The following is a 27,035-nucleotide window of genomic DNA, read 5'->3' as shown; positions in this document are numbered from 1 at the left end:
TGAATGACGACCATAAATTCACAACTAACTAGGATATTTTAAATTACTTTATCTACTACACTGATATGAATGATATATGAATGGGTGAGGAGATTCTATGTTTAACTTTTTGCATCACACACTCAGAAGGATGAAGTGTGTTCTGTAGTTGACTGATACCCCTTTTCCACCAAACCGATTCCAGGACTGGTTCTGGGTCAGTGACGAGTTTCTGTTTCCACTGACAAAGATCTGGCTCTGGGCCAGAAAAACCGTTTCCAAGGTAAGAACAACTCTTTGCTGGTCTAGAGGAAAGAACCAATTACGTAAGCGGAGGGGGGGCAGTTATTAAGACCAACGGCAACAGCAAGACTGGGAGGCGGAGACATTTTCAAATAAGAATGAATCTGGATGCCGCAAAGCATCATGGGTCTGAGGAGGAAACAACCTGTCTTTTAGTGGGCATGAAAAAACAAACCAGCACTGGAACCGGTTCAGGCAAGCCAAGTCTTGTCCTAAGACACTTCCTTGTTCCACCTGCGTTAACAACACTGCAGGTATTTTAACACAAGACACACAGACTGATAAGACTTCTCCCGGGACGACAGTGTTCTGAATGTTAAAACATACTTTTCTGGGAACCTGTACCACCGAGACCTGATGTCAGGAATCACCTGTCCAGGTAAGGCTCTATGTTTTTCTTATACTTACTGATTAAAACATCGTGATGAACATTAACTTAGTTAAGATAAGATAAGATAAGATATCCTTTATTTTCTCCCTCAATGGGGAAACTTCTATGTTGTCAGCAGTACACACATATAGGGGAGGGGTAAAAAGACTGAAAAGTCAGAAATAAAAAATATATAAAAAATACAAAAGATACGTATAAAATATGTATAAACAGGATATGAACAGTATATACAGTAACTAATCAGATGAACAAAGCTAAGACAGCGAGAGTAGAACTTTGTTGGCTCTTACTTCTAATCAAGACAAAAGATATCACATTTAAATGAACAGTCATGACATTGTTTTGGTCGGCGTTTGCCACACTAAAAGTCATCTGGAGATAATAAAACGCTGAAGCAGTGGGAGCTAGAAGTCGTCCATGACTTAAATCTAAATGTGACATCCCAGCTCAACAGGAGTGTTCCACTTCTTCTACGCTGCATCTGTTACAGATATATTTGGAAAGGTTTTGGAAGTATTCCAAGATTATCTATCTTGGAAGATCTGTGAGGTTGAAAACTGAGTCCACTATTATTGAGAGACCCATCTCTAAGCTGTACATGGTATCAGGGGTCCAGATGACTGTGAGCCACATCGACGTCTTTGTCTCCTTTGTAATATCCATTTGAGGATTGTCATGTTTGTTTGTCCTTTAGCTGATTAGGGGCCGGTGTGTAGTGTGTCGTATCTTATGTCTTATTTTCTGTGTGGACACTAGATGCTGCTATAGGCAAGTGGTTCAAAACCTTTTTGAATCGCAGCCTCCAATTTAACGTGCATTGTTGTCTGTGGAAATCTATTTTCCGGGAGAAGCAACTAATCACCTGAAGTTAATGCATGCTTTTGAGATTTAAGTGCTCTGAGAGACAACGATTACAGTGAGTCACGGATTCCGAGCAATAGTGCTCCCCTCAGAAAAAGTTCTGGCGTAGCTAACGAGAAAACCAACCTGATCTCACAAAAATCTGTGAAATGCCCACGACCTCTCATCACTATTTTCCGTGGCACCAACACGGAAATGGTATAATTCCATGTGAGCACCACGGATATTTTACCTATGAGAAGTCAATGGGATCCGTTGTCGTGATATATACACGGATTATTACATTATTATTATGTATATATAATAATATAATAATTTCCCCGACCCTGCACCCCAACCTGGGACTTGCTGATTGGGCCGGAGCTTCGGGAGCTGCGTGCTGGCCTGCGGTCCCCACCCCTGGTCATCCCGTTGCTGGCCCCCCCTTCTCCTCCCTTTTCTCTCTTTTGTCCTGCAGGTGGTCGTGGGTGGCTTGTAGCTTGCATTACGGAGCACAAGTCTTTTCCTGACCCTGCACCCCAACCTGGGACTTGCTGATTGGGCCGGAGCTTCGGGAGCTGCGTGCTGGCCTGCGGTCCCCACCCCCGGTCATCCCGTTGCTGCTTCCACCTGCCTGCTGTGCTGTTGCCGTCCCTGACCCACCAGTCTGGCCCTCGGCAGGAGGGTCCCCCCTGATGAGCCTGGTCCTGCTCAAGGTTTCTTCCCTCCTAAAGGGGAGTTTTTCCTTGCCACTGTTTGGCTTAAGGTTTTTCTCCCACTAGGGGAGTTTTTACCTGCCATTGTTTATGTAATAACTGCTCGGGGGTCATGTTCTGGGTATGGGTCTCTGTAAAGCGTCTAGAGACAACTCTGTTGTATTAGACGCTATATAAATAAAATTGAATTGAATTGAATTGAATATATTATTCTTATTATAGTGGCTAAGTTATGAGTTTTTGATGTGCAAGTTACTGTCAGTTTGTAAAAGCATGTTTTTAACGCTGTTTTAACAGTGTTTTAATGGGGTTTTGATGATTTTTAACAGTATTTTGATGGCGAGTATTTAACCGTGTTTTCTAGTATTTAACGTAAATTCGAGTATTTAACCATGTTGTTTGCTGTTGCCATGACGACGGAGGTGGCGTAAGTGATGTGAAATTATTATTTTTAGCAAAACCACAAGCGTTTCCTACTTCTAACCAATCATAAGTGATGCTTTAACCTAACCAGACCTTAACCAGAGTATCGTCCAGCCACAAAATATCATTTTTAATTGCTTTTGAACCAGGAAGTGGAGACAGGCGATATTTAAATTCATTGTTTTAACCATTCTCCCATTCCGTCAAACACAGGGAATTCCCTGGGAAAGTGATGAGCGGAGATCCTGATCACGTGACGAGGCACTGACATGGACGTGTTTTGTTTTGTTTTTTTTATTTATGAACTTTATTTAACATTTCAATTTATGGATCGTGGATGTGTGGTGATTGATTACTGTTACGTGGAAGTAAACCGTTAAATATATTGTGCTTTTGAACGGTAAATATTAAAATAAACCGTACACAGGTACATTTACAACTTATATTGAATCACTGTGAATACATCAGTCAGTTACATGACGTTAAATTAAGTATCCTAAATAAACAAACATAATTACAATTCCTTAACATACATCATCTCTATAAAATGTAGTTACTATTTCAGATGCACTACATAATAGATATATTCAATTGATGTATGTTTTTTAAAACGTTTTTACACGTTAGGGTTAGGGTTACTCTAGGTTTAACCCAAACCAATGTGACTACAAATATGGCGCTGATTAGCATAAAGCTGTATAGCATGACTCTAGGGAAATGTAGTTCTTAGCTAATATTGTTTTTTTTTCACAGAAATGGAGGTTGTTAATACTAAAATAAGAGTGTACATAGTAGTTTAAGGGCATGATACACACATCTGTGTAAATATATTTTAAATATATAATTGTTAAATGTGTGAACATTTAATTTAACCATGTTTTACCCTTATATTATAGCGCCACCTAGTGATGACTACTCTGGCATGATACATTAGATCAAGAGCTTTCCATAACAGTTGGTTTCATGTCTATAGTCCCTTTTATTGCGTAATTATAAGACCTTTAAAAATGCATCAAGGTCAAGGTTCAATGGTCATTATTTCAAAGCAGGAGGCATGTATGAGCTTCATTCTGACTTATGTTAATCTACCAAATACCTTCCAAAAATGTATTTGGTTTTGTCATAGGATTAAGTTTAATTTTTACCCCTGTTGGGTCACATGATCTGTCAGGTATAGATTCTGCCCCTCATAGCTCCAGCCTGGATAAAAATGTAAAAAAAAGTTGTTTTTTTTTTATTCTTTGGTGGGACTAATCTTTCAATGTATTGATGTTTTTCCTAATTACAGTCATACCATTGTGTTTTGGGCTAGAATATACCCTATTTTACCTAACAAATACATCCTGGGTCAGAATGACATACAGTAACATTGCTGTATTTGAAGTGATTTACCCCTCCCCCCCCCCCCCCCACCCTGTTGAAAAGTATCAGTGGGCGTAGCCAATGTCTGACGTGATGACGTCATGTTATGTTATGAACCCTTTCCAACATTTGAAGGATACGAAAGAAACAAAAATTAAAAAAGAGCCAAGTGACCTCTACTGCTCAGTAGAAGCAAAAAAACAAAAGAGAGGAACAAACCAGAGCAGGATCAGCTGATCTCTGTCCAACACCAGTGATGTGTGTTTCCTCTGCAGATGAAGGCGTGTGTGTGAGCTGATGTGGACGTGAATTCAGCAGAATGGACCAATGTGAGGACAGAGAGGAGGGAGTCCCTCCCTTTAAAACCTCTCTGTGTGGGGAACATGAGAGTCAAAGCAAAGCTCAGAGGTGAGATGAGCATCTCTAACTGTCCCTGACTCTTCTGCATGTCAGAGCTCAAGACTCACATCACCAAACATGATTATTACAGGAATCGACCTGGACCTGGACCTGGACCTGGACCTGGACCCGGACCCGGACCCAGACCCGGACCCGGTCCTGGACCTGGACCTGGACCTGGACCTGGACCTGGACCTGGACCTGGACCTGGACCCAGCTGTGTGTCCTTGAAGAGCGACCGGTCAATTGGCAGGTTTATTACCTTTACAGGAGACCAACGTTCTGCTGTAAAGAGGTGAGTGTATCCAAACGCTGCCAATGATTTATGTTTAATACTTTTTAAATAGACTAAATATTTGTATCTGTATAACTTCTTTTTCATATAGATAGAATATATACATTTTGAACTTTTGTCTTCTATCAGAATCCATCAGAAAGGAGACTCTCTTGAACATGAACCCAGCTGTTTGTCCTTGAAGAGCGACCACTCAAAGGAATATATTCTTAACTTTAAAGAAGACCAACATTCTTCTTCAGAGAGGTGAGATGTATTCAAACACATTACATGTATTTACATCAGTCCTCATGTTAGGAAATGTCCACATATTTCTTCCTGAGTAGATCCATGTAGTCCTGGACCCCTGTGGTCCTCCATCACTTGATGGTGATCTGAGCTTCCTCCTCATAGATCTTCATCTCCTGTCAGGAGCTTTTTCCTCTGGTTGACACATCTGGAGGTCTCACCTTCCAGAGGACTGATCCTGGTGATGATCCAGAGTTCCTCTTACTGATCCTGATGATGATCCAGAGTTCCTCTTACTGATCCTGATGATGGTCCAGAGTTCCTCTTACTGATCCTGGTGATGGTCCAGAGTTCCTCTTAATGATCCTGATGATGGTCCAGAGTTCCTCTTACTGATCCTGATGATGGTCCAGAGTTCCTCTTACTGATCCTGATGATGGTCCAGAGTTCCTCTTACTGATCCTGGTGATAATCCAGAGTTCATCAGCTGCTTCATGTCTCCATCGGTTGTCCGTCTTCTTGATCTTGTAACTTTTCTTGGAGCAGAACTGGATCTTGTGTGAATGAGCAGAGCTCTCACTGAGGTCACATGTTCTCGTGGATCAGCAGGACTAGTAAACCTTCAGCACCACCAGTCCTCTGATGGACTGTCCTAATCCAAACAGGACTTCATGGACCTTCAGCTGGTGTTTGTCTCTGTGAGGACAGACATGATGTGAGCTAATTCTTCCTGGTTCCTCCACAGAGTGGACCAGCAGATCTCAGAGTCCCCCAGCGGTCCGTCTGTCCAGCAGCATCAGACCCAGCTGGACTCCATCTTTCAGGTCTGTCTATGAACAACAACTGCTTCTCCTTCTGTTCTGTTGATGTTTGTCTCCATGCTGGTCTCTGGAGACCAGTGGGCTGTCAGTCTGTCCAACATGGGTCTGATGTTTGTCTCCATGCTGGTTTCTGGAGACCAGTGGACTGTCAGTCTGTCCAACATGGGTCTGATGTTTGTCTCCATGCTGGTCTCTGGAGACCAGTGGACTGTCAGTCTGTCCAACATGGGTCTGATGTTTGTCTCCATGCTGGTCTCTGGAGACCAGTGGACTGTCAGTCTGTCCAACATGGGTCTGATGTTTGTCTCCATGCTGGTCTCTGGAGCCCAGTGGACTGTCAGTCTGTCCAACATGAGTCTGATGTTTGTCTCCATGCTGGTCTCTGGAGACCAGTGGACTGTCAGTCTGTCCAACATGGACCTGATGTTTGTCTCCATGCTGGTCTCTGGAGACCAGTGGACTGTCAGTCTGTCCAACATTGGTCTGATGTTTGTCTCCATGCTGGTCTCTGGAGACCAGTGGACTGTCAGTCTGTCCATCATGGACCTGATGTTTGTCTCTGTGGTTTCAGTCTGATTGTGTCCTTCGTGTGATCTTCTGTTCCAGCTGCTGGAGGACAACATTGTCATGTTTGTGAAGAACGAGCTGCAGAAGATCCAGAGGGGTCTGAGTCCAGATTACCCAGAATCCCTAGAGCATGTGTTGCAGGGTGAGGATGAAGAGCAGAGGAGGAGCAGAGAGGCGTTTGTGAAGATCACAGTGAACTTCCTGAGGAGAATTAAGCACGAGGAGCTGGCTGATTGTCTGCAGAGCAGTAAGAGGATTTCTCTGAACATTTAAGCTGCTGGATAAATGACCCAGAATGCCTTCACAGATCAGCCACAACATTCGCCCCCACATGGTACTTTCCCCTAGAGTAGCACCCTCCCTGTGCAGGACACCATTAATATGTTCAATTCAATTCAATTCAATTTTATTTATATAGCGTCTAATACAACATATGTTGTCTCCAGACGCTTTCCAGAGACCCAGAACATAAACCCCCGAGCAGTTATTACATAAACAATGGCAGGTAAAAACTCCCCTAGTGGGAGAAAAGCCTTAAGCCAACAGTGGCAAGGAAAAACTCCCCTTTAGGAGGGAAGAAACCTTGAGCAGGACCAGGCTCATAAGGGGGGACCCTCCTGCCGAGGGCCAAACTGGGGATCGGGGACATCAACAGCAAACAGCAGGCAGGTGGAAGCAGCAACGGGATAACCGGGGGTGGGGACCGCAGGCAGGTGGAAGCAGCAGCGGGATGACCCGGGGTGGGGACCGCCGGCCAGCACGCAGCTCCCGAAGCTCCGGCCCAATCAGCAAGCCCCAGGTTCGGTGCAGGGTTGGGGAAAGCTTGAGAAGGGGCAGGGCCAGGGAGAGGAGTCTTGACGGACAAACCTCTCCCCCGCCTGACCGGGCCGTTACCCTGCCCCTCTCACTCCCACGCTGCAGGTTCAGGTGTTGTGCATTTAGAGATGCTTTTCGCCAAGATGCTGCACCATGTACAAAAGAGAAAAAAAAGAAGAAAAAAGGGGCCAGCACAAGAAACTACAGGAGCGATGGACAAAAATGATAACTATGAGATACTTAAATAAATAAAAATGTAAATGGAGAAGAGAGGAAGGGAAGAGGAGAGGAGAAGAAGGGTGAGAGGCACCGCCCAGTGGATCATGTCAGTCCCCCCCTGCAGCATAGGCCTATAGCAGCATATCTACCACAAAGCTATATTTGAGACTAACTATTATAGTCTTGTTCTATAGCTGCAACTATGACTACTGACTCTAACACACTAGAGTTTACACTACCTAGAGATTTACCAACACCAGTGTTGTGCAACTCAGGTAGCTAAGCTGATCAGTTATCGAAGGCTATTAATGAATATTATTAATAATTATTAATAATTAATAAAGTTGACTATTTATCAAATTGTATTATCAAAATGATAATAATTCTCGTAGGGGCACCACCCCCGGGGCCTTACTCCGGGGGAAAATGATAACTAAACAGCAGAAAATCAGTCTCATATGATTAAGGTTTATGCCTAATACAGTAATTGAAGGGTGAGATCCGAACACTAGGTTCTGCTTAAACAAATCAATTTGTGACCAAATCTTGCATGAGCAGCACGGTGGCTTAGTGGTTAGCACTGTTGCCTCACAGCAAGAAGGTCCCCGGTTCGACTCCCAGGCCCGGTAGGGGGCCTTTCTGTGTGGAGTTTGCATGTTCTCCCCGTGCTTGCGTGGGTTTTCTCCGGGTACTCCGGCTTCCTCCCACAGTCCAAAAACATGCATATTAGGTTAATTGGTGATTATAAATTGTCCGTAGGTGTGAGCGTGAGTGTGATTGTGAGCATGGTTTGTGTGTCTATATGTGGCCCTGTGATGGACTGGTGACCTGTCCAGGGTGTAACCCCTGCCTCTCACCTAAAATAAGCTGGGATAGGCTCCAGCAGACCCCCGTGACCCTGCAAGGGATAAAGCGGGTAAGATAATGAATGAATGAATCTTGCATGAAATAACAACAACCACTCATTAAAAATCAAGCAGAATTTATTTACATACGGGTATCAAAGATGATAAACAAATACCCAATAAATCCCGATGGCAGAACTTAAGTATTATAAAACCATTAACTAACTAGAAAAACAACAATCAATAAAAATGAAATGACAGTTAAATGCATGGAATGGAAAAAGAAATCAAAGCAATAATAAAAATGATATCACGAACATGTACGGTTTAAAACATGGCTGCGGTGTTCAAAGAAGCCGGGCTCCTTTGGTATTTTAAAGATGGCGGGACTGTAACCACGCCACGTGCAATTAGAACGGGTGGTGATCCCGGTGTTTAAACCGTGATCAACTGGCGAAACGGCGCTTTAAAACATGAATGACTAGCAGAAAGTGGTGACTACAAATTGATGACAACAGTCATGATAATAATGCTGATGTAATCTCAGCTCTGAACACAGATTTAGCTCTGTAACACTCCCAGTTAAACTCATACACCCAGGTCTCAAAACCTCACGCCTCCTCGGGTCTCCGGGTGCCGATCAGGGGTTCCTGCCGGGTCTTTGGTCGGAGTCCATTCCAAGAGTTCTCCCGCCTCTCCCGCTCCTCCTCCTGACTCTGGAATCACGATAGGACGGGGGTACAGCTGAAGCACCCGGCGCCACCCCCCCCGGTCCGGAGGCTATCACGTCGTCTCGGGTGCGCGCGGGGCCGGTCCACTTCTTCAGAGTGCGGGTGCCCGTCGGCTGGTGAGTGCGTGGCCCCGGGACGGGGTGGCGGGATGCGTCTCGGTTCTGCGCGGAGCAGGCTGTCCACAGGTCCTTTCAGGTGAAGTTTGAGAGCAGAGAGAGAGGTTAGAACAGAGGAACGGGTCTCACCCTGGGCCGGGGCCGAGCTTCAAAGCGCCCCCCCCCCCCCCCCCCCCCCCCCCCCCCCCCTTTCCAGCTCCCAGGGACCGGGGACACGTGAAGCAGGAGTCGGAGCTCCGGATGAAAAGTTGAGACCGAGTTAATGGGAGCGGCTCCGCGGCTTCAACGGGCTGCAGGTCCAACGGAGCGGCCCGATCCGATGGAGGGGCCTTACACCTCCCCCCAGCCGGGGGGAGAAAGGAAGATGGGACCTTGGCCCGGAGCCAAAAGTATGTGCTGGCCCACCGGTTGATGAAGGAAAAAAGAGAAAGATGAACGAGCAGCGCAGCGTTTTGATCCTACGCGCGCTGCGGTGACGTCATCGGTGCCTCATTGCGATTGGATGCGCGCCGCTTGTAGGCGCCACCCCCCCCACGCAAGGCATGCTGGGGGTTGTAGTTAATGGCAAGGCGGCCATTTTTGGAGGCACATTACAGCCGATTTTCAGCTGAGCAGTTTCAAAGTTGAATATACACATTCACAAAATGTTCGTATACATTTATAAGTTCAGAGTTCACATGGGCATATGGGCGACCCCAACACCAGCTAGAGGTTTACTAAACACTAACTATAGGCTTTACTAAACAGAAATGTTTTCAGTTTAGTTTTAAAGGTGGAGGTGGTGTCAGCCTCCTTAACCCAGATTGGAAGTTGGTTACATAGGTATGGTGCCTGATGTGTATGTTCAACTGACCCGCACCACAAGATAACTGGAAGATTGTAGTCCTGGTTTTCCTCTTCCAGGAATCCTGCTGAACTCCAGATTGTCTTGATGGTTCTACAGATTATTTGATCAGATCATCTTCTGGTGTTTTCAAATCCTAAACCTGGAAAATCCACTTCAGAGACACCACAACAATAACAAGAACACAACAACCCACAAACCCACAACCCATCAGGGCTGTACTGCTAAAATCCTGGTACTTTTTACTCCAGGACCCCCAGATGTTCTTGTCACTTCCACGTCCTGAATGTTCAGAGGTGTTTTGGTTTTTGGTAAAAGTGATTCTACTCAATATTGGACAGCTCATCGTAACATTAGAGTCGATCAGTGTCGGTTCACATCCTGATTCTTGAGGAGAATTAAGTTGAACTTCATGAAACACTAATTGCTTTCTTTTTTCCACTTTTATTAAGGTACTTTTGCTAAAGTTTGTAAAAAGCGGATGAAGTCTAAGCTGAAGAAGAAGTCCGAGTGTGTGTTTGAGGGGATTGTTAAAGCAGGAAACCCAACCCTTCTGAAGCAGATCTACACAGAGCTCTACATCACAGAGGGAGGGACTGGAGAGGTCAACGATGAACATGAAGTCAGACAGATTGAAGCAGCTTCCAGAAAACCAGACAGAGCAGAAACAACCATCAGACAGGAAGACATCTTTAAACTCCCACCTGGAAGAGATGAACCAATCAGAACAGTGATGACGAAGGGAGTGGCCGGCATCGGGAAAACAGTCCTAACACAGAAGTTCACTCTGGACTGGGCTGAAGGCAGAACCAACCATGACATCCAGTTCCTGCTTCCATTCACCTTCAGAGAGCTGAATGTGCTGAAAGAGAGAAAGTTCAGTTTGATGGAACTTGTTCATCACTTCTTCACTGACACCAGAGAAATGTGCAGCTTTGAAGAGTTCCAGGTCGTGTTCATCTTTGACGGTCTGGATGAGAGTCGGCTTCCTCTGGACTTCCAAAACAATGAGGTTGTGACTGATGTTACAGAGTCCACCTCAGTGGATGTGCTGCTGACAAACCTCATCAGGGGGAACCTGCTTCCTTCTGCTCGTCTCTGGATCACCACACGACCCGCAGCAGCCAATCAGATCCCTCCTGAGTGTGTCTCCATGGTGACAGAAGTCAGAGGGTTCACTGACCCCCAGAAGGAGGAATACTTCAGGAAGAGGTTCAGAGAAGAGGAGCAGACTAGCAGGATCATCTCCCACATCAAGACATCACGGAGCCTCCACATCATGTGCCACATCCCAGTCTTCTGCTGGATCACTGCTACGGTCCTGGAGAAAGTCCTGGAAACCAGAGAGGGAGGGGAGCTGCCCAAGACCATGACTGAGATGTACATCCACTTCCTGGTGGTCCAGGTCAAACAGAAGAAGGTCAAGTATGACGGAGGAGCTGGGACGGATCCACACTGGAGTCCAGAGAGCAGGAAGATGGTGGAGTCTCTGGGAAAACTGGCTTTTGAGCAGCTGCAGAAAGGAAACCTGATCTTCTATGAATCAGACCTGAGAGAGTGTGGCATCGATGTCAGACAGGCTTCAGTGTACTCAGGAGTGTTCACCCAGATCTTTAGAGAGGAGAGCAGCCTGTACCAGGATCAGGTCTTCTGCTTCATCCATCTGAGTGTCCAGGAGTTTCTGGCTGCTCTTCATGTCCATCGGACCTTCACCAGCTCTGGAGTCAACCTGCTGGAGGAACAAAGAAACACAGAAACTGACCTCTATCGGAGTGCTGTGCGCAAGGCCTTACAGAGTCCAAACGGACACCTGGACTTGTTCCTCCGCTTCCTCCTGGGTCTTTCACTGGAGACCAATCAGACTCTCCTACGAGGTCTGTTGGAGCCAAAACAAAGAATAGCACAGAACAATCAGGAAACAGTTGAATACATCCAGAAGAAGATCAGTGGGGATCTGTCTGCAGAGAAAAGCATCAACCTGTTCCACTGTCTGAATGAACTGAACGCTGGTTCTCTGGTGAAGGATGTCCAATGGCCCCTGAGGTTAGGACGTCTCTCCACACATAAACTGTCTCTTGCTCAGTGGTCGGCTCTGGGCTTCATCTTACTGTCATCAGAAGATCTGGAGGTGTTTGACCTGAAGAAATACTCAGCTTCAGAGGAGGTTCTACGGAGGCTGCTGCCGGTGGTCAAAGCCTCCAAGAAAGCTGTGTAAGGACGAACACGGACACATCTGTTTTAGTTACAATCACATGTTGTGTTCTTGGAGGACACCATTAAATTCACTGTTCAACTAAGTTCAGGTTCATGTGGGACCAGTTCTCCTCAATGATTCATCTCAGGAAACTTTACATGTAGAGAAGAGAAATGCAGTGATCACTATGATGAATACTTATTGATTATTAGTTGAAATAATCAGTATTTATTGATATATAATTTATTTCTTTGTTAAATGACATAATCAACTTTTAAATGAACTCATGATCTCTGTTTAATCTCCTCTGCAGGTTGAGTGGTTGTAACCTCTCAAAGAACATCTGTCCACTTCTGTCCTCAGTTCTCCGCTCTCAGTCCTCCAGTCTGACAGAACTGGACCTGAGTAACAACGACCTGCAGGATTCAGGACTGAAGAAGCTGTGTCCTGGACTGGAGAGTCCACACTGTCACCTGGAGTCTCTCAGGTCAGAATCCACCAAGTGTTCAACTGTGGACCGTTACAACTGTTTGTTTGGTTGTTTTATTAGATCCCCGTTGGCTGCTGACCTTTCACAGCAGTTTCTCTGGGGTCTCATCAGAATCATCAGCTGAACTACAACATTATCATTAATTAAAATACATAAACAAAATGCTCACAACTCAGAGACAACAAACACTAGGACACCTCCTATAAGTAAAAACATTTGGATACTCCTAGAGTATCTAAATGTAGATTTGGAGGGCGGGCGTTCTGCTATCAGGCACCGTTACTATTGAACCAACTTCCAATCTGGGTTAAGGAGGCTGACACCACCTCCATCTTTAAAACTAAATTTAAAACCTTTCTGTTTAGTAAAGCCTATAGTTAGTGTTTAGTAAACCTCTAGCTGGTGTTGGTAAATCTCTAGGTAGTGTAAACTCTAGTGTGTTAGAGTCAGTAGTCATAGTTGCAGCTATAGAACAAGACTATAATAGTTAGTCTCAAATATAGCTTTGCGGTAGATATGCTGCTATAGGCCTATGCTGCAGGGAGACACCGATATGATCCACTGGGCGGTGCCTCTCACCCTTCTCCTCTCCTCTTCCCTTCCTCTCTTCTCCATTTCCATTTTTATTTATCATAAGTATCTCATAGCCATCATTTTTGTCCATCGCTCCTGTAGTTTCTTGTGCTGCCCCCCTTTTTTTTTCTGTTTTGTGCATGTTTGCAGGCTTCGGGAGCTTCGGGAGCTGCGTGCTGGCCGGTCCCGGGCACACACCCCCCCCCCCCCCCGGTCATCCCGTTGCTGCTTCCACCTGCCTGCCCCCCCCCCCCCCCCACCCCCCCACCCTCTCTGGTCATCCCGCTGCTGCTTCCACATGACATGCCTGCGCACACCCCCCACCCCCTCCCCCTATGGTCACCCCACTGCTGCTTCCGCCTGCCTGCGCCACCCCCTCACCCCCCCACCCCCCACCCCCGGTCATCCCGCTGCTGCTTCCACCTGCCTGCTGTGTGCTGTTGACGTCCCCGACCCCCAGTCTGGCCTCCGGCAGGAGGGTCCCCCCTTATGATCCAGGTCCTGCTCAAGGTTTCTTCCCTCCTAAAGGGGAGTTTTTCTTGCCACAATTTGACTTAAGGCTTTTCTCCCACTAGGGGAGTTTTTACCTGCCATTGTTTATGTAATAATTGCTCGGGGGTTTATGTTTATGTTCATGTTCTGGGTCTCTGGAAAGCGTCTAGATATTTCGATATTCGATATTTCCTCTTTTGAAAGCCAGGATTTATATTTTCTCATCACAAACAAGATAAAATCAAATCCTTAGCTCAATTAAAAAAGAATAAAAAATATTTTCCATTTATCGACAACACAACAACTTTCTGGACAGTGTGAGATAGAACAAACATCATGTGCTGTTCACATTTTAACACCCCCTTCAGCAAAACTACACACACAAACACAAAATAAATAGAGGAAAAGGAAACAGTGTCAACACAATAAACAGATTAATAGCTCAATTCTTAACAGTCCATTTTATTCTCATGAGTAAACAAAAATAACTTGAGCTTCTTCTTAAAGCGAATCATATTATCTAAAGTCCAAAGATCTGGTAATTCACTCCACACTACCATCACTCTGTGATTCTTCTGTTTTAAGTTACTTCTACATGGAGGCAACAGAAAATGACCTGCTGATGTCCGCCTCGACCAATTATTGTGTGTGTCACAAAAATGATAATCTTCTGTAGAGTGTCTCTGGTGTTTTAGTCATAACTACTTTATTGATTAAACTCATCAATGAATATTGCCTCCTACATTCTCCACTTAACCAGGATGGATGGGGATTCATTACTTCCACTGGTCTGATAAAGGCGATGAATGACTCAGCCAGCTGCTTTGTTCTGATTTACCTGCAGCCTGGCCAGGTTACGTTTGGTTGTACTGGACCAAATCACAGAGAAATAATCTACATTTCACAAGACGGATGCGTGTATCACCTGTTTAATCAAATCTAATACCTTCACTTCTGTTACTTGCTCTATCACTACATCACCTGTAGTTAAGCATAGCACAGGGTCATTTCTTAATAAATGTTTTACACCAAAACAGTACATTTTCTCTTCACCTGATTTTGGATCAAAATACATCTCTGATCTCCTGGTCCATGATGAACCAACCAAAACCCTCATGTCGTCAGGGACACGCCCGCTTTCTGTCACCAGAGTTAGAAACAAACATGATGAGTCAGCGTTCAGCTTCTGCTCCTCACCTGTGGAACAAACTCCCAGAATGCATCAATTCAATTCAATTTTCAATTCAATTTTATTTATATAGCGTCTAATACAACAGAGTTGTCTCTAGACGCTTTCCAGAGACCCATACCCAGAACATGACCCCCGAGCAGTTATTACATAAACAATGGCAGGTAAAAACTCCCCTAGTGGGAGAAAAACCTTAAGCCAAACAGTGGCAAGGAAAAACTACCCTTTAGGAGGGAAGAAACCTTGAGCAGGACCAGGCTCGTAAGGGGGGACCCTCCTGCCGAGGGCCAGACTGGTGGGTCAGGGACGGCAACAGCACAGCAGGCAGGTGGAAGCAGCAACGGGATGACCAGGGGTGGGGACCGCAGGCCAGCACGCAGCTCCCGAAGCTCCGGCCCAATCATCAAGTCCCAGGTTGGGGTGCAGGGTCGGGGAAAGGTTGAAAAGGGGCTGCTGAAACTCTCTATAGCCTTAAGTCAAGTTGAAAACATTTTTATTTACTAATCTGTGTCTGTCTTTAATTTCTGCTTTTAAATTCTTAAATTTTTTATTCAATTTTTAAAATGTTTTTATTCTAAGCACTTTGAGTTGTCTTGTACATGAAATGTAATAGACAAACTTTCCTAAATGACCTCATGATCTCTCTTTAATCTCCTCTGCAGGTTGAGTGGTTGTAACCTCTCAAAGAACATCTGTCCACTTCTGTCCTCAGTTCTCAGCTCTCAGTCCTCCAGTCTGACAGAACTGGACCTGAGTACCAACCACCTGCAGAATTCAGGACTGAAGAAGCTGCATCCTGGACTGGAGAGTCCACACTGTCACCTGGAGTCTCTCAGGTCAGAATCCACCAAGTGTTCAACTGGTGACCGTTACAACTGTTTGTTTGGTTGTTTTATTAGATCCCCGTTGGCTGCTGACCTTTCACAGCAGTTTCTCTGGGGTCTCATCAGAATCATCAGCTGAACTACAACATTATCATTAATTAAAATACATTAACATACATGCTCAAAACTCAGAGACAACAAACACTGGGACACGTCCTAAAAGTAAAAGACAACATTATAATCAGCACAATGGCATTATGACTCTACATTTCCTCTTTTGAAAGTCAGGATTTACATTTTCTCATCACACTCTCAAACAATATGTTAAGAAAAATCAAATGAATAGCTCAATTTAAAAAGAGTAAAAAATATTTTCCATTTTTCAACAACACAACAACTTTCTGGACAGTGTGAGATAGAACAAATAATCATGTGTTGTTCACATTTTAACACCACCTTCAGCAAAACTACACACACAAACACAAAAGAAATAGAGGAAAAGGAAACAGTGTCAACACAATAAACAGATTAATAGCTCAATTCTTAAAAGTCAATTTTATTGTCCTTGTATAAACAAAAATAACTTGAGCTTCTTCTTAAAGCTTATCATATTATATAAAGTCCAAAGGTCTGGTAATTCACTCCACACCACCATCGCTCTGTGATTCATTGTCTTCTGTTTTAAGTTACTTCTAATGGAGGCAACAGGATGTTGATGATGTCCGCCTCGACAAATGAATGAATTTCTGGTGTTTTGTCTGGTACAGGGATGCTGAAACTCTATAGGCTTAAGTCAAGTTGAAAACCTTTTTATTGACTTATGTCTATCTTTAATTACTTCATTTAAATTCTTACATTATTAAGTTGTTTTTTTAAAATGTTTTTACTTTAAGCACTTTGAGTTGTCTTACATGAAATACACAAACGTTCCTAAATAACCTCATGATCTCTCTTTATTCTCCTCTGCAGGTTGAGTGACTGTAAGCTCTCAGGGAACATCTGTCCACTTCTGTCCTCAGTTCTCAGCTCTCAGTCCTCCAGTCTGACAGAACTGGACCTGAGTCACAACGACCTGCAAGATTCAGGACTGAAGAAGCTGTGTCCTGGACTGGAGAGTCCACACTGTCACCTGGAGTCTCTCAGGTCAGAATCCACCAAGTGTTCAATTGGTGACCGTTACAACTGTGGTTGATACTGAAGGATTGTTGATCTGTTTCTGCTGATCTTCTGACTTTTCCTTCAGCTCCATCATCAGGTGAACAGGAGGACAGAGTCAGCTTTAGTCTCAGAGAAGTTCTCTCAGAGTCTCTGCATGTGTGTTGTGTTGTGTGTCTGCAGGCTCTCAGACTGTCTGATCTCAGAAGAAGGCTGTGCTTCTCTGGTCTCAGCTCTGAGCTCCAACCCCTCCCACCTGAGAGAGCTGGACCTGAGCTACAACCATCCAGGAGAGTCAGCAGGGAAGCTTCTGTCTAGACTGGAGGATCCCCGCTGGAGACTGGAAACTCTCAGGTAGGAAGACAGAAGGACATCAGTGTGCTGGACTCTTCATGGTGTTGTTGTGGACATCATCTTTATGGCTCTCTGGATTTTGTTGTGGAAATGTTTATTAATTGCACAGAGTAAAATACAGATCCTTAACAAAATACAACACATGTACTAAAGTACCAAAGTACCAAAGTTCATTTTAGCTGATGTGCAATCAGGAGAGTTGGACAGTTGAGTCTGAGGAAATATGCTGTTATGCTTCTTTTATTGGTGAATTAGTCGGGACTGATACAGGTACCTGCACCTGACAGGTGGATGCTAGTCCTCGTAGAGGAAGGTATACATTACAAAAGAGATGCGACCCTTTCATCTGCATTTACATGTTTTATACATCGCTCTTCCATCCTGTTCTTTACAGCTGTTGGCATTTTGTTACAAACCATATAATGTCTGAATGTTTTCCATGAAACTTTGAGCAGAGATCTTTGAGCAGATGGAGCTGCTGCAGCTCATCTGGTGCTGCAGCAGAGCTGATAGATGCAGTTCACAACTCTGAGCCGTTCTTGACCCAGTAAACATCCCAGAACCACAGCAGTGTGGTTTTCAGGCCCGTCACAGAACAATAACAGCTGCACCTTCACTCATCCATGACACGGTCTCCTCCTGCTGCTGATTCAGCAGAGATTAAATCAGATGAAAAGAATGTGTTGAAACTGTGCTGGAAGGTGACGACCACAGGACAGGACTTCAGAGATGCTGCATTCAAGTGCATCTGTCCAAGTGTTGGACTGTTCCTTCATCAGTGTGTGAGAGCCATGTAATGTCCATGTTTGCTGAAAGAGACTGTGCTGGTCTGACCCCCCTCCTCCTTTCAGGTTGGAGCCTGTTGGACAACGATGGATGACACCAGGAGGTCTGAGGAAGTGTAAGTGTGTTTATTGAAGAACTATAAGATGAAACTGATGTGCTGGGACTCTTCACCCGTGGACGTACTCCGGTTAGGGAATAAAGACACCGTTTTTCCGTTTGACTTTTGTTTATGTAAAGTTTTCTGCAGCCGGTCGGGAGTTACACACATTTTACTCTGAGCACACACACGCGAGGTTCCGAGGACCCCAAACCTAAACTTAGCTGCCCGATAATAGCCTGACTCAAAACAGACTGAACTAAACATACCTGAATATAAAATTAACCTGTTTAAATCAAACATTAATATAAATTATATTTAGCAAATTAACAGCTTTATATTTAACAAATTAACAGCTTATATTCTGGTATCAGCTTACTTATAAGGGAATTTATAACAGCCGCCCCCTAAATAGCATGGCTATTTTGAAACAAACATAAATTCCCTCCCCAAAAGTCCTTTAAGTAGGATTATCTTCAGGAAGAGCTGACAGCTGGACCAGCCGAGCCACCGGTCTCAGGTAAGTCTTCTCGCCCACTCTGACTTCAGCCGTCCTGATGCATCCATCATCACTTGCATTCAGCTTGACCACCTTCCCCATCGGCCAGTGAGCACGTGGAAGCTGAGGATCGACAATCATCACAAAGGTGTCCAGGAGGAGATGATCTGCGTGTTGGCGCCACCTCTGGCGTGTTTGGAGAGTAGGTAAGTAGTTCCTGATGAACTGTGTCCAGAAGTGGTCCGCCATCATCTGGCAATGACGCCAGCGTCTCCTGGTGAGGGTGTCAGGAGCATAGGTGACTTGTGGGAGAGAGGCATCCTGCCGCCCCATCAACAACATGCTTGGCGTCACCGGGTCTGGATCGGCCACATCTGAGGATACGTATCCTAACGGCTTGGCATTGAGGATGCCTTCCACCTCGATGAGGAGCGTGAGCAGAATTTCTTCTTGGAGCACTTGTGCGCTTATGACCACCTGCAGGGATTTCTTAACTGATTGAATCTCACGCTCCCAGGCACCACCGAAGTGGGGAGATGCTGGTGGGTTAAAACAGAACTTAATCTGCTTTTCTGCAAGCCTCTCCTGCAGCTGTGACTCCATCGCTGCGAAGGCCTCTTTCAGCTCCTTATCCGCGCCTCAGAAGTTAGTCCCCTGGTCAGAGAGGATCTCAAAGGGGGTGCCTCTCCGTGCGATGAACCGTCTCAGTGCTAGGAGGAAAGCATCTGAGTCGAGGCTGGTGAGCAGATCCAGATGTATACATCTCGTCGTGAGGCATTTGAAAATAATTCCCCAGCGCTTTTCACTTCGCCTCCCAGCCTTAACCATGTACGGCCCGAAGCAGTCCACGCCTGTTGAGAATAACGGAGGCTTGAGCAGCCGCAGACGCGCAGAGGGCAGGTCTGCCATTCTTGGCACCACTGGCTTCCCTCTCCACTTCATGCAACCAGCGCAGGCTCTCTGATACTTTTTAATAGCCTGCCTTCCCCGCAGAATCCAGTAGTAGCGCCTCATCTCCGCAAACACCCTGTCAGGCCCCGGGTGGTGCAGTTGAGCATCCATCTCTTTTATGAGGAGGATGGTAACTGCCTGATGTGGATCCAGCAGTATTGGGTGAATGTCGGTGGGGCTGCAGCTGCCTAAACGACGCAGGCGTCCCCCAACCCGTATAAGACCTGTTGTGGGGTCTAACTCTGGAGCGAGCGTACTCAGCCTGCTGCTGCGGGGCACGGGCCTGCCGGCTCTGAGGCATTTGATGTCGTCGGGGAAGCAGTCCGCTTGGCTGGTCTTCAGCAGGTGGACTTCTGCATCTCGAAGGTCACACAGAGGCGATGCAGGGTCAGCCGCCGCCCCGTGAAGAGACTGCTGAGTAGCCTTAACCAGCTCTCTCCAGCTGCTGAATTGGAAGATGTCTGGGATATTGAGTGGTGAGTTTGTCTGTGTGAGAGCACAAAAAACACTTTGTTTTACCTCACTGCTGTCCTCTGGCTCTGTGGTGTTAGGATATGATGGCCACTCATCTGGTGGATGGCGAAGGAATGCTGGTCCCTGGATCCAACGATTTGGTGCTGCCAGCTCAGCTAACGTCTTGCCACGTGTGAGATCATCAGCTGGATTATTAGCTGTATCCACATACCTCCAGGTGTGTGAGGCCGTCAATTCCTGGATCTCTGAAACCCGGGTCCCAACGAAGACCTTGAACCTGCACGACTGAGATGTTAGCCAGGTGAGAACTGTTGTGGAATCAGTCCATAAGAAGGTCTAGGCAACACACAGGGTGAGTTCTTTGTGGATGAGGGAGGACAGCTGGGCTCCTGTCAGCGCTGCACAGAGCTCCAATCGTGGCATCGACTGCTGGCGCTTTGGGGCCACCCTCGACCTCGCCATAACGAATGAGACGTGAACGGTGCCATCACTTCTTGTGGTGAGGTACGCCACTGAACCGTATGCCTGCTCAGATGAGTCACAGAAAACATGGAGAGTATACTCAGTGGTGTCAGTAGCGAGCTCCAGTGGTGCATATGTTCGAGGGATGGAGATGTTGGCCAGCTCGGGGAGTTCTCTCTCCCAGCTGGACCAGGCCTGGAGGATCTCAGGTGGGAGGTTCGGGTCATCCCAGCTCCTCTTCTTCGCCCACAGTCTCTGGACGAGGATCTTGGCCCGTGTCGTGTACGGGATAATGATCCCGAGCGGATCATACTGGCGGGCGAGCACTTTATATATGTAACGCATAGTGGGGGTCTCACCCTCTGGAGGTTTCGGCTTGTAACCGAGGCGATCAGATGGACAGGACCACCGCAGACCAAGAGCTGGCTCCTGTAGATCGTTACTCTTCTCAGCCAGCCACAGCTCCGTGCTCTCAGATCTGGCACTGGAAGGCAAATGGGAGATGACACATGAAAAGTTACTTGCCCACTGTCGAATCTCGAATCCTCCCGAAGCCAGACACCGTCGCATCTTGTCCACCAGAAGCTTGGCTGACCCAGTCGTTGACAGGCTCTGAAGACAATTGTCCACGTAGAAAGCCTGTTCGACAGACTGCAGGATGTCTTCATTTCCTGCAGCACTTTCTTTGACGTGCTTTTGCAGAGCAAATGTTGCGCAACACGGGCTGCTCGTGGTACCAAATGGCAGGACTTGCCATTGGTAGACATCAGGCTCCTTCTCCCTCTGCAGGTTTCTCCAAACAAACCTCAGCAGCGGCTGGTCCTCCGGTAGAAGCCGAACCTGGTGGAACATGGCTCGGATGTCTCCACTGATGGCGACAGCGTGCTGGCGGAACCGCAGGAGGACCCCGATGAGAGATGGTCCGAGGGTTGGACCTGGGAGGAGCTGCTCATTAAGGGAGAGACCACCATGGTTAAAGGAACAGTCAAAGACCAGGCGATGTTTACCATTGTGATGGACCAGGTGATGAGGGATGAACCAGGACTCGCCGCAGCTGTTTCCTTCTCCCTCTTGGAGCTTTGTGACACACCCACCATCTATGAGCTTCTGGATCTCTGCTTCATACATCTTAGCTTTGACAGGGTCTTTAAGTAGTCGTCTCTCTGTACTGCGTAGCTTTGGCATCACTGCTTCAACATCTGCCTTTAGTGGTGGTGCACCCTTTACCCGGAGCAGAGGTGTAGCGTAGCGAAGCGTGTCACCAACCTTCACTCTCGTAGTGCGTGCTTCCAGGACACCAACCGCTTCCTGGTCCAGGCGGGACCGCACTGCTAACCGCTCACTGCGGAATGGGAGCACATCAAGCTGCCAGAGCCGTTCGACGTGTTGGTAGATGTCATCTGGTGCTGGCTTGAAGGCGGTGTAGTAGCATGATGCAGCGGGGGGCTGTGAACCATCTGGACCCTGCAGCGTCCAACCGAGTGCTGTGCGGATGGCTACGGGTCCTCCCCTTGGGCCGAACCTCACGGGTTCTGTGGCAGTAATCAGGTGAGTGTAATCTGCACCGATGAGCAGCAGTGGTTGTACCTTGTTGAAGCTCTGCAGTTGTAACCCTTGCAGGTGGCGGTACCGTCTCTGGAGCGCTGCTACTGGATAGGATTGTTCTGTCAGGCTGAGCCGACCTGCGGTGTAGGCCCTCTCGACCAAATGCTGTTCTGATGGTGATGCTGGGGAGGCCACCTGAAAGTCAACTGATGCTCCAGTGAGGTGAACAACATCCTGACGAACAGTCCGCAGGGTGAGGGACTCCGCTCTGCCTCTGAGCCCCAGGTCTCGAACTGCAGCCGGAAGTATTATGGTGCGTTCAGCCCCGTCGTCGAGGATTGCATAAGTCTGCAGTGATTTGGTCCCATGACTGATGATGATTGGCACCACCTTGAGGTATACTTTTCCTCCTTGCATCGAGTGGGGAGCTGAGGTGCAGTCTTTTGGTGTGATGAGGTAGACATGGGGGCCCGGCCTGGTGACATCATGCAGCACTCTCAGGTGGATCTCCTGACACTCACCGCATGGTTTCTTTAAAGTGCAGCTCTCTTGGTCGTGGTTAGTACGTCCACAGCTGCGACAGCGCTTGCCCTCTGCTATCCACTTCTCGATTTCCTGTTTTGAGCGTTTAATAATATCTGGACACTGTGACAGGTAGTGCTCTGTACTCTTGCAGAAGAGACACATCCTTTTAAATGTCTGTTGTTTTGCTGCTGGCCGAGACATATCAGCTGATCTGGGCTGGTCTGAACCGTGATACACAGAGACAGGCTGAGTCCGAGCCCGGGGAGTAGGGACAGATCTGTCTCTCTTGGCAGGCTGCGCTCCTTCAGCTCGGTGGCGCTGTGCCATCTTTGCGGACAGTCTCTGAGCTTCTGCCTTCACCTTTAGCCACTCTGCGAGGTCTCTGAGGTTGTATGGGTTCAGGCTGCTGGTGCTGAGGCGCCCTTGGATCTGCAGATGCTCCACAAAATTGTCTCTCATGTGTCTGGGGAGTTTGCTTAGTAGTCGGTCGACATGACCAGTAGACATCACTTCCATCCCATTTTGCCCTTCCAATGAAGTTAGCATTCCCACCAGCAGATCAACGTTGAGGGCGAAGCTCTGGAAGGCCTTTGGATCCCCAGATTTGAGATCAGGAGAGTTCAAGATGGCTGCAATCTCACTTTGTGCCAGCTGATGCGGCTGCCCATACTGTCTCTGCAAAGCCTGCATGGCGGCGCTGTAGGGTTGTAAATAGTGTCTGCATGACTGAGCTATTAGCTTGGCTTCGTCCAGGACCAAGCGTTCCATAAGCACACGGTATTTGTAATGTTCAGAAAGTTCAGTGTGCGGATTGAGCAGGTGATCCAGCGCCATTTTTAAGTCAGCAAACTCTCTCTCACTGTCATGCACCAACTTAGGCAGTTCAGGTACTGGAACAGGCTGTCTGGGGGACTGGACGGTGTACGGTACCTGCAGTGGTGTATACTGAGACTGGGGGCTGTACTGAGCCTGTAGAACCGACACGTGCTGTTGCAGCGGGGAACCAGCAGGGGGAGACACCAGTTGATAGGCTGGCTGGGTTGAAGGTGGAGGCAGCGGCTGGTAGAGTTGCAGCTGTTGGTTCTGCGCTGGCAATGGTAGCTGGTATACTGGTTGTGGTGCAGAATATGCAGCGGTTGCCATCTGGGGGGATTGATACGCTGGCTGTGCAACCATAAGTGGAGTGTGTTGCTGCACCGGGGCTGCAGACATGAATGGGGTGTGTTGCTGCACTGATGCTGGATTTACTGGTGTTGTCTGCAGGGGCAGGTATTGCAGCTGTAGAGCTGGTGGCACTCTGTCCTGTACATTATTAACAGTCTGTGTAGGGGGCTGATTAAGCTGGTAGCCAGATGTAGCTGCTATCTGTGCACTTGAATAACTCACTGCTTGTGATGCTTGAGTAGTAGGCTGCAGCATGGATACGTTCAGCATCGTGGAGGGGCGTGGTGCCCATGCAGATGACACAGCTGATGGCAGAGACTGCGTCAGTATGTAGTTATCCTGTCTACTACCCAGCATAGGAGTCGTTGCTGCTTGAAGCTTTAATGCTGCAGAGGTGGTATGTGGCAGCGTAGACAGGTGTGGCTCGTGTTGAAGCAGTCTAGCTGGTCCAAGCTGCAGGCTGGATGGCTGAGGCTGAGGGGTGCTGTGAACCACTACATCACTTAACCAGGGTGACTGATATGACGGGATGCTCTGGTCGAGATGAGCTGGTGGCTGTAGGACAGGAGAACCATGGCTGCTCTGATAGCTCCGCTCCGCGGGCGTCACCGATGGCCGGCTCATATGGCCTGTTAGCTGGCTGGACAAGTCTCTGATATGCATCGCCATGTTCCACTCGCTCCCCTCGTGGGCTGTTCGCGGGCTTAAGAGACGTTCAGGGGCCGCGTGCGCTCCGTGCGGCTGGTCCGCGGTCCTCACAGACTCGGTCTGGAGGCTGAGTGACTGCAGCTGCTGAGCGCCGACGCGTTCTCTTTCATCTTCGGCGCGGGCACCATGAGGAATGAGGGACCGTGGCAGGCTAACCTGGTAGCTTTCGAGGCGAGCTGGAAACTGTCGGCTTCAGGCTCTCAGCGCGCCGCTGCCCGCCGTGGTTGTAATCGGTGTGTCCATTTCTCCGCCGCGAGTGAAGAAATCCGGCTCGAAGGACCAATATTGAAGAACTATAAGATGAAACTGATGTGCTGGGACTCTTCACCCGTGGACGTACTCCGGTTAGGGAATAAAGACACCGTTTTTCCGTTTGACTTTTGTTTATGTAAAGTTTTCTGCAGCCGGTCGGGAGTTACACACATTTTACTCTGAGCACACACACGCGAGGTTCCGAGGACCCCAAACCTAAACTTAGCTGCCCGATAATAGCCTGACTCAAAACAGACTGAACTAAACATACCTGAATATAAAATTAACCTGTTTAAATCAAACATTAATATAAATTATATTTAGCAAATTAACAGCTTTATATTTAACAAATTAACAGCTTATATTCTGGTATCAGCTTACTTATAAGGGAATTTATAACAGTGTTTTTATTTCATTCACACGTTCAACCATCTTCACACTGACACTGTGTCAGTGACACATCACTCATTCATGAGTCCATCAATGATCAATGACAGATCAATAATAACTGCAGCTGGTTTGTTTGTTCTCTCCATCAGATTCCTGTCAACTCACCACCGACACAAACACAGTCAACAAACGCATCAAACTGTCTGACAACAACAGGAAGATGATGTTTGTGGAGGAGGATCAGTCATATCCTGATCATCCAGACAGGTTTGATCCCTGTCCTCAGCTGCTGTGTAGAGAAGTTCTGACGGGTCGCTGTTACTGGGAGTTCCAGAGGAGAGGAGAAGTTTCTGTATCAGTGAGTTACGGAAGAATCAGAAGGAAAGGAGACTCTGATGACTGTAGGTTTGGAAGGAACGATCATTCCTGGAGTCTGTTCTGTTCTGGTGATGGCCGGTACCATGTCTGGCACAATAACAGAGTAACATCTTCCTCCTCCTCTTCCTCAGTCTCTGACAGAGTAGCAGTGTATGTGGACGTTGCTGCTGGAACTCTGTCCTTCTACAGCATCTCCTCTGACAGACTGAACCACCTCTACACCTTCAACACCACATTCACTGAACCTCTCTATCCTGGGTTCTGGTTCTGGCCCGGTTCTGGTTCTTCAGCGTCTCTGTGTTGAGTTCAGTCTCCAGAGTCTCCTCCTGTCAGAGAAACTGTCTCTGTTGGACAGATAGTTGAGTCTGTACTGTACATGTCTGTCTCTGTTTCCATCAGAACACCTGAATCACATGTTGGTGAAACTGTTCTGAATGATTCCTTGGAATTTCTTCCTCTTCCAGTCCTTTAAAGGGGGTTTATGTTTATGTTTATGTTTATGTTTATGTTTATGTTTATGTTCATGTTCTGGATCTCTGGAAAGCGTCTAGAGACAACATCTGTTGTATTAGACGCTATATAAATAAAATTGAATTGAATTGAATTGAATTAAAGGTGGAAGCTGCTGTTATTCCAGGATCCACATGTTGTTCTTCTGTCTGTTTCCAGTCAGAGCTTCACGGTGAACAGCAGCATGTTGTTTCTCTGCAGCTCAGTTCAGCTGAGCTGCAGAGCTGCTGCTTTTTGTCCTGTCACTCTAGAGCCTCTCTTTTCACATCCTCCGAAACTCTCTACAATCATGGAATTGGTTAACTGGTTTCTCAGCACAATTGACCAAATTTTTGCGACGAGAAGTCAGGGGACAAGGGAGCCTTCCTGCCCCGATGGGACATTTTTTGCTGGATACATGATGGACTCCTGGGGCCTGTACTACGAAGCGGGATTTGGGGTTAGCGAGGTAACTTCAGGTTTAACCCTGGGTTTTCAGGACTACGACGGTGGTTCACTTCTTACCGGGGTACATCGCCATGGTAACTTATGCTGAACAGCTAACCTGCTCCGGAGCAGGTTATGTTCGAGATACAGATCGCCGGGTATAAAAGCACCGCCCACTGACCAATCAGCTCTCTTGGAAAATGGCATGCCCTTTCGAAGAGAATCCAGTGGAGCTCGGTGCGCGGATCGTGAGAGGATCCCTCCGATCTTCTTCTTGTCATTTTTTTTTCTGTTTGCTGCAAGTCAATGCTATTTCATTGTGCTTTTGTATACTGATATCATCCTAAAACAGAGAGTGATAGAAACACTAAAGCCTTGTACTTGTTGTACTTCTAAGATATGAAAGTGAGCCTACTTACCGCTTTGAATTATGTTTTTATATTTATTTTTTATTTGCTCCCATGTGCATTTCACTCCGCTGGGGTTGCAGCTGAACGAATGAGGCTACAATTGTCATACACGCCATACGAATACATCTAAGCAAACCATGCATTTAACAGAATAGACAACTGTAATTATAGTCAGATCTACTTATGCCCTAATGATGGGGCAGTGATGTTTATATCCCTATGAACTTACGCATTTATACAGTCAGCGATCTTTTGCCAGCTGTCTTTCCTGCATTTTGCAGCTGCAACTGTG

At 46.8% G+C, this 27,035-nt stretch overlaps 2 protein-coding genes across 3 annotated transcripts in view; both read left to right on the top strand.

Annotated features, from left to right (window-relative positions):
• Window positions 1-450: 450 nt before the first annotated feature.
• Window positions 451-27,035, top strand: part of LOC133424392 (GTPase IMAP family member 8-like) — a 51,929-nt gene continuing 25,344 nt past the window's right edge. For both annotated transcript variants that reach the window (XM_061714958.1, XM_061714957.1), the window contains exon 1: window positions 451-661. The gene's annotated coding sequence lies outside the window, so the exon portion shown is untranslated. The remainder of the gene's footprint in view (window positions 662-27,035) is intronic.
• On the top strand, window positions 10,320-25,761 carry LOC133424275 (NLR family CARD domain-containing protein 3-like). The gene is made up of 5 exons (XM_061714776.1): window positions 10,320-12,106; window positions 12,403-12,576; window positions 16,996-17,166; window positions 18,018-18,067; window positions 25,169-25,761. Exons 1-5 carry the CDS (start codon window positions 10,377-10,379, stop codon window positions 25,699-25,701), a joined length of 2,658 nt encoding a protein of 885 aa, XP_061570760.1. The 5' UTR covers window positions 10,320-10,376; the 3' UTR covers window positions 25,702-25,761.

This window comes from Cololabis saira, chromosome 23 (genome assembly GCF_033807715.1).
Source record: "Cololabis saira isolate AMF1-May2022 chromosome 23, fColSai1.1, whole genome shotgun sequence".
NCBI classification, from domain to species: domain Eukaryota; kingdom Metazoa; phylum Chordata; class Actinopteri; order Beloniformes; family Belonidae; genus Cololabis; species Cololabis saira.
This window is presented reverse-complemented; position numbering and strand designations above follow the sequence as displayed.